This window comes from Neomonachus schauinslandi, chromosome 4 (assembly GCF_002201575.2).
Source record: "Neomonachus schauinslandi chromosome 4, ASM220157v2, whole genome shotgun sequence".
Lineage (NCBI taxonomy): Eukaryota > Metazoa > Chordata > Mammalia > Carnivora > Phocidae > Neomonachus > Neomonachus schauinslandi.
In genome coordinates, this window is record NC_058406.1 from 10,980,635 (window position 1) to 10,987,943 (window position 7,309).

Below are 7,309 nucleotides of genomic sequence, written 5' to 3' on the forward strand. Positions count from 1 at the left end.
GTGTCTCTTTAATAAAATACCAGACATGTCTTTGTATCAAGGAACTTAAGAATTTCTCAACAATTGTATTTTGAACACTGTTAACCCCCAGAAGTGCTGTAACTTTGAGCCCTCTTTTGTGACAAGTGAGCCAAGACTTGTTCTAGACTCCTGTTTGGCAAAAGGCTTGCTTTGAGCTTCTGACCTATATTACGATAGCTCAATTGCTTTCACTCTTAACTCACAGTTGCTTCACCAGTAACAGGGTCCGACCTACCATCAGCACCCCGGCTTCCAGTGTGCAGTGGATCACACCCACCAGTTAGAGAGTTTGCCTTTTTGGGGGCGGGGGGGGCGCAAAATTACCAGGGGATTTTGAGCAACCTCAAAGAGTGGTCAGTTCAGATGTCAAAACACATTGGCCTTTTGTAAAGCCAAGTGTCAGGATCAGTGATGGGACATTTACTGAGTTAGTATTTCTTTAATCATCATTGCTTTAAACAAAGCCATTTGGGTCCTGAACAATTTAAACATTGAGCTATAGGGGCAAGTAATAAATTATTTAAGCCCAGGAATTCCTATCATTTCCATGGAGTCGATAGCTTTATTTAAAAGAAAAAAAATCACTGCCAGTCTTTTTTTCCCCACATGATTCTCTAAAAATTGGATGCTTCCTCTGATTGCTATCTCCTGGCACCTGGCCCAGGCAGGTGTGATTAAGGGATTCATTTGGTTCCTTGATGCACCAGCCTCAAAATTATTTTCTAGGTCTTTTGTGGCCAAGTTGCTGATGTGAGTAGTGTTCTGGTTCAGTGGTCGGTTTTTAATTTCTGGTACTAATGGGATGGATCCCTAACCTTAATTTCTGAAAACCAAAACCTCCCCCAGATTTGTTCACTTTAAAAATGTTTCTCATTAAAATGAAAAGCACCTTTAGACAGACAGCTGCACCCTCTATTTGTACGAAGAAAGTTAGAATAGATAGGATTAAAAACATTCCCGGTGAATGTTTCAGTGCAGAAATTATTTCACAGGTCTGTTTGGGGCTGGAAGATACGTCCCCCAAGAGGACACTAGGAAGGTTCTACTTTGAACTAACTTTGCCCTTGACCCCCCAAGCCTTTTCTCCTGAATGTTTCCATGAATTTGTTTACTTTTGTGTCAAATGTATGAGCCTTTGTCATGCTCAGCCAATGCCACCATTTCTCCTCCTCTTGTGTGAAATCACACAGACCTGATTTTGGTTTTAAGTTAATTTCTTGGTCTTTGAATATCTTGAGACTGACAACATTGTTTTGTTTTTAGAAGTAGGCTTTTCTGGTACATCGTGTTTAGCAGCTGGGGATGAAAACTGGCCTAAAACAAGTCTTGGTAGAACATGCACCTACTTACAAATATTTTTTTATCATCCAGGTGCTGGTGGCATAATTTGGCTAAGAGATTGTCCCAGCTCTGAGTCAGCAGCGTTTCAATGAGCAAGACTGCCCTGACTTCTGTTAGGCACCACGGTCTCGCTCTCTGCCATCACTTCCCAACCATGCAAATTTGGTCATACTTTTCAAATTAGTAGGTTGATTTCCTCCTCATTCAGTACATGAACGTTTTCCTGATTTAAAAAGAAATGAAATCTGAATGTGTTTTTTTTAAGTGATTTGCTCTGTTTGGGAAAAAGAAATCAGAAGCAAACACTCCAACTTTTTTCCTAAGTAAAATTCTTTAAAAGCTGAGGCAAAATATCTTTGCAGATGAAATATCGCTCACATCCAAATGCCTGACCTTGTCCCTTGAACACAAATGCAGTGTGGCAACTGCTAAATCTGTCCATTCCTTTTGTCAAGGAGGATGGAACTTTAGAGACCGATCTGAAAAGAAGGTGAATATTTTGCACTTTTGATACTCTTAGGAACAAATAACTTATTTGGCAAATGGTGTCTTTTTTTATGTTGTTTGTGTTTTGTATTGTGAACAGGCACTGAAGCTGATGTTATTTTTGTTTTGAGAATATTACAGACTGGAAACAGAAATAAACTATTTTAATGTGTGATGATTATGCGTCGCTCTTGCATTGGGAGATGATGATTTGCCCGTGGACACGTTAGCGACAAAACTGAATTTGCATGTAACTCAACCCACGCCTGAATCTTCCCTGCAGATTTCAGGAGTTGCCGTCACGGAGGGTGCATCAGCTCCAAGAGTAGATAATGCGAAAGGGAGGAAGTGGGTTAGGAAGGGTCACCAAGGGCTCTTTGGAGGCCACCTGATGTCTGGTTGAAAAGACATTCTGTGCACCCTCCTGGGCTTTTGAGTGGGAAGTTTCTTTATCAGGATCTGCATGTTACTTTCATTCAGACTTTTTGTTTAGGTTCACAGTGGTCCTAAAACCCAGATGCAGCCCTGAGTTCCTCAGGAGAAGCCACAGTGTGAAGGAAGAAACTAGATATGGGATGTTTATGCAGGATTATGTCCTAGGGCTTTTTTATTTCACTTCTCCAATTTTTAGATCATCTTGAACCAAATGCTCCTTGGCTCCCTTTTCCCCTTAATCCTCCAGCATCTTTCATCAAAACAACACAAGTGCTTCTCTGTTTTTAGTTCATTCAAACTCCATAGAAATATTAGCTGTTGGATTAGAGTTCTACTGAATGCCCTGGTTTTATAGGCCCCGGGGACACTGTTTAGTGGAAAGTTTTACTGGCATAAACTCTTTGAGTACTCAGACTGCTTGCACATAAATTCTTGAGAATTGTCATCAGCACAACCTGTTGTATCTTGAAGAGCACAAGGTTCAGACGACCGTCACTTTGGGGAGAGCACAAGGTTCAGATGACCGTCACTTTGGGGAGAGCACAAGGTTCAGACGACCGTCACTTTGGGGAGAGCACACAGCATCTCAAACAGCAGGTTAGCCGCCAGAAGGGCCGTGTTTCCTACAAAGAGACAAAACGGAAGGTGAACACCATGCAGGCTGCCCCCAAGGCCAAGCCTCTCGGTACTCCGCCCTCTTCCCTCCGGCCTGCCTTTCCAAATTCGCCCTCCCATGCTCTTCTCTGGGCTGCCCAGCCACCCTGTGGACACGCTTTCCCTGGTACTCCGCTCCAACAAACATTCAGAAAGAGCATTCTGAAATTCAGACAGTTCGTTGTTTACTCTGAGAACAGATTCCCCCCAAAGGAAAACCTTTAATAATGGTGTCTATTGTATTTATCACCTACCCTCTGAGACTAATTGGCCTAAGTCTGGAAGCTTCTCTAAGTTGAAATTATTGGGATGGCATCTGCTTTGAATATCTCTCCTAAACCAGCTAACCACCCACTTTTTTTAATATTAATAAATATTACTTATGCAGTAATTCACTTTTCAATGAACTATCAAAGAAGGATAGAACTATGCCACCCTATTAATAAACCATAGGCTGGTTTCTTTCTCTTCTGCTGTCGGGCAGGCAAACCAATAATAGCCGCCTCCCAGGGGTTTTGTTAATTAGCTCATGTTTGTAAGGTGTGCAGTAATAGGTTTATTTTCTTCGCTGCAGAACATACGCAGCAGGTTCCCAAGTTATACAAAAGGATCCATCCATCTTCTGCTTATTAAGTAGATTAATATAATTTAAACCAGCAGCTGCCTACAGATCATGGTATTCTCGCTTACTCACCAAAAGGATCGTAGGGCGGCGAAACTTCCACAAGATCACAACCCACCACGTTCAGGCCTTGACAACCCCGGATGATTTCCAGCGCCTGTCCAAGACCAAGCCCGAGTTGTCCACAGCAGTAACCACTCACAATGAAAAGCAACCATAGAGGTCCCAGTGCATCTCTCCCAGCACATGCCCACCCTTTGACTTGGAACTGTCGCTTTCCCTCAAAAAACATTTACTGACGGCCAGGCACCCTGGTGGGCATCATGGGGACACAAAAGGCCAAAGCACAGCCCCTGCTCCCGAGGGGTCCGTGTGTGATGGAATACACACAAGCAGGCCAATCATTCCAGTCATTCGTACATTACAGGCTTCAGGAAAAGCAAAGCGTAGGGGCGCCTGGCTGGCTCAGTCAGTAGAGCATGCAACTCTTGATCTCGGGGTTGTAAATTCGAGCCCCATAGTAGGCGTAGAGATTACTTTAAAAAATAAAAACTTAAAAAAAAAAGCAAGCGCAGAAAAGTATAATACGAAACAGCCCGAAAAGCTGGGGGAAGCCCTCCCCAAGCAGCAGGAACACTTAGCCCAAGGAATTAACCAAGCAGACAGGTAAGGGTAGGGCAGCCCAGACAGAAAGACACCAAGATGGAAAGAAATAACAGTAGTTAGATGTGGCCAGAAGACAGGATAAGTGAGGGGGATGGTAGGAAGAGGTCACTTTATCTAAAAGAGTTTCCATTCAGCCAGTGAAAAGCCCAGAATGATAAGCTGAGGAAGGAGGACGTGTTTTAGAAATCTCTCTGAGGGGAACTGATAGAGAATGGCTTTGAGAGGTAGTTGCTCACAGGCCCCTCTCTTAGAGGAGGTAAGATAACGGATCAGGTGTGAGTGGTCTTCACTCATTCACACAGATATCTATGAGTGCCTACTCTTTATGTCAGGCACCATTCTAGACTCCAAGGACAGGGTAGTGCATGAAATAACAGCGCTAACCTTGTGGAGCTCGCTTCTAATTATAACCACACTCTGATTCTGCCTCCTGCGTTTACACTCAGCCCACCTTCAGAGAGCTTTATTTGGGTGTTTCTAAAACTCTTGAACTTCGGGCGCCTGGGTGGCTCAGTTGGTTAAGCGACTGCCTTCAGCTCAGGTCATGATCCTGGAGTCCCAGGATCGAGTCCCGCATTGGGCTCCCTGCTTGGCAGGGAGTCCCCTTCTCCCTCTGACCTTCCTCCCTCTCATGCTCTCTGTCTCTCATTCTCTCTCTCTCAAATAAATAAATAAAATCTTCAAAAAAAAAAAGTATTAAAAAAAATAAAAAATAAAACTCTTGAACTTCCATGGTAGGTGGTTAATCCCACCATGAGCACTTTTTATTTTTTTTTTTTTTTTTTTTAATTTTATTTATTTATTTATTTATTTGAGAGCAAGAGAGAGAGAGAGAGAGAGAGAGAAACAGCATGAGAGGGGATAGGGTCAGGGGGAGAAGCAGACTCCCCGCTGAGCAGGGAGCCCGATGTGGGACTCGATCCCAGGACTCCGGAATCATGACCTGAGCCGAAAGCAGTCGCTTAACCAACTGAGCCACCCAGGCGCCCCATGAGCACTTTTTAAGCGTAACCCCAGAAAGATAAGCTTGGTGTTTTTAAGAGGGGATACTGCTATACGTCCCCAACTATAGGAGGATCAGAGGCAGAAAGCTCAAATAACAGACTATTATATCCCAGAGAGGAAATGAGGGCCCTTGCCAAAGTCCGTCTACTCACTCAACAAGAGTGTCCAACCTATGGTCAGCCCTGAGAACAGTTAAAGGCCTAACCCCTCTGCTTTTAAAATCCTGTCCTGATCCTGAAGACTCACAAGTCCCAGGAAAGTGGGGAGTTGAGACTCCTCACCCCCAGGCATTGTCCCTGGTGGAACCTCCTTACCTGACTAGGGGTGAGCCCGGCAGTTTCAGGGGTGCCTGTCCCTGGGGCATAGGCAGGATCCAAGCCGTCGATGTCAAAGCTGATATAAATGGGTCTGCCGCCCACCTGCTGCCTCACCTCCCCCATCAGAGGAACCAGGGACTTCATCCAGCAGTCTTCAGCCGGGACCACCCGGAAGCCCTGAGGACGTGGGAAGTAAAGAGCAGGATGTCGAGGCTTCTACATGGTGCCATTTACTGGGCATTTCTTATGTGCCAACCCCACGCTAAGTGCTTCTGTACACATGACATCAGACCCCCAATCTTCACGAAGAGGGAACTGTCCTCCCCCTTCTACTGGTGAGGAAGGGAGGAGCGACGGCTGGTGAAGAAGCAGGGAGTAAGTCAAAGCTGACCTGGGGGGTATGGGATCAGAGAGAAGCTGGGCTATAGAGTAAGAGGGAGAAACTCAGCACCTCCTGAACAGCTCTGTCCAGTAGACTGGCCCTTGCACGCTCTAAAAGCAGGGGACTTGGGTCTTTCCTGTTGGGATCTTGTTATCCGCGTTTCCCTGGGAGCCACTGTGCCCGGTGGGGGTGAGGACAAGAACTAGAAAGATGGCCACTGGCCTTGGGTTCGGTCCTCCTCAGCTCGTTGGGAAGCCAGCGACAGTGCAGAGGCTGGTGTGTTTCGGCTTCTCTCCCCACCCCAGCGATGAGGCCCCCTTTGCCTCATGAACTCACATCCTCTCTCCTCTCTGCTCCACATGACCCTCTTGGGGCAAACTCGGCCTTCCGTCCCGTTTTTCTGAATTTGGTTATTAAAGCCCCCGTGGAGGGGCACCTGGGTGGCTCAGTCGTTAGGCGTCTGCCTTCGGCTCAGGTCATGATCCCAGCGTCCTGGGATCGAGCCCCGCATCGGGCTCCCTGCTTGGCGGGAAGCCTGCTTCTCCCTCTCCCACTCCCCCTGCTTGTGTTCCCTCTCTCGATTTCTCTCTGTCAAATAAATAAAATAAAATCTTTAAAAAAATTTAAAAAAAATAAATAAAGCCCCCGTGGAATCCGCAGCCACCACCGAATGGGCACCAGAGAGAAATGCACTTCGCAGGCTGGGGGCAGAGGAAGAGGCGTTTAGCTTATCACCTGGCTCCGGCTGTATCTGTAGGGATCCAAGGTCATGGCGGAGCCCCGGATGCCGATCTGCACCACGCGCTTACAGTCCAGGAGACCCTCGTCCACGCAGCGGCGGAAGGGCGTCCCGTGATAGAGCTTCTCTCCGAGGGCCTTGTCAGCCGTGTCCATGTGAGCGTCCACATGCAGCAGCCCCACGGGGCCATGCCTGATGACAACAGGCAGCTCAGAGCCCAGGCCTCCTTCTGGGGCCTGAGCACGGCCACCCTCCAGGCTACCCGGACTTCCCAACTTGACCATTCACAGCCATGGGAGACCCGGCCTCGGTGACCAGCCCTGCAACTGGTTTCTGTCTTCAAATCACTTAGCCGCTCAGAATAATCGACCCAGAGAAGTCCGGCAGAGGATCGACAGCTCTCTCTCCATAATCTCCAACAACCCCGCCAGCCACCCGAAAGCAACATGCAATCTAAATCAATGCTAGGCAAGCACAGACTTCCAGAAAAGACCTATACCCGCCCACCACCAACGAGGATGCTACCCATATGTCCTTCCTATATATGAATTCTGGAGCTGCCACCACCTTGGCCCTTCTGCCTCTTTTTCAAACTAATTAACCAAAGTTAGTTAATCCCTGGTAGACTTCCACAACTGGAA

At 46.8% G+C, this 7,309-nt stretch overlaps 1 protein-coding gene across 1 annotated transcript; it reads right to left on the reverse strand.

Moving 5' to 3' along the window:
* Positions 1–2,195: 2,195 nt before the first annotated feature.
* On the reverse strand, positions 2,196–6,854 carry AGMAT (agmatinase). The gene is made up of 4 exons (XM_044913888.1): positions 6,665–6,854; positions 5,545–5,724; positions 3,632–3,716; positions 2,196–2,906 (listed from the first exon to the last, which is right to left on the reverse strand). The coding sequence occupies exons 1-4, from the start codon at positions 6,821–6,823 to the stop codon at positions 2,833–2,835; spliced, it is 498 nt and encodes a 165-aa protein (XP_044769823.1). The 5' UTR covers positions 6,824–6,854; the 3' UTR covers positions 2,196–2,832.
* Positions 6,855–7,309: the final 455 nt, after the last annotated feature.

Excerpts from the sequence above, each read along its gene's own strand:
- AGMAT (XM_044913888.1), bottom strand. The coding sequence starts at position 6,823 with ATGGACACGGCTGACAAGGCCCTCGGAGAGAAGCTCTATCACGGGACG. Across the intron at positions 5,725-6,664 it reads ACAGATACAGCCGGAGCCAG|GGCTTCCGGGTGGTCCCGGC; the intron begins GTGATAAGCTAA and ends CCACGTCCTCAG. Across the intron at positions 2,907-3,631 it reads GCCGCCCTACGATCCTTTTG|GAAACACGGCCCTTCTGGCG; the intron begins GTGAGTAAGCGA and ends GTCTCTTTGTAG.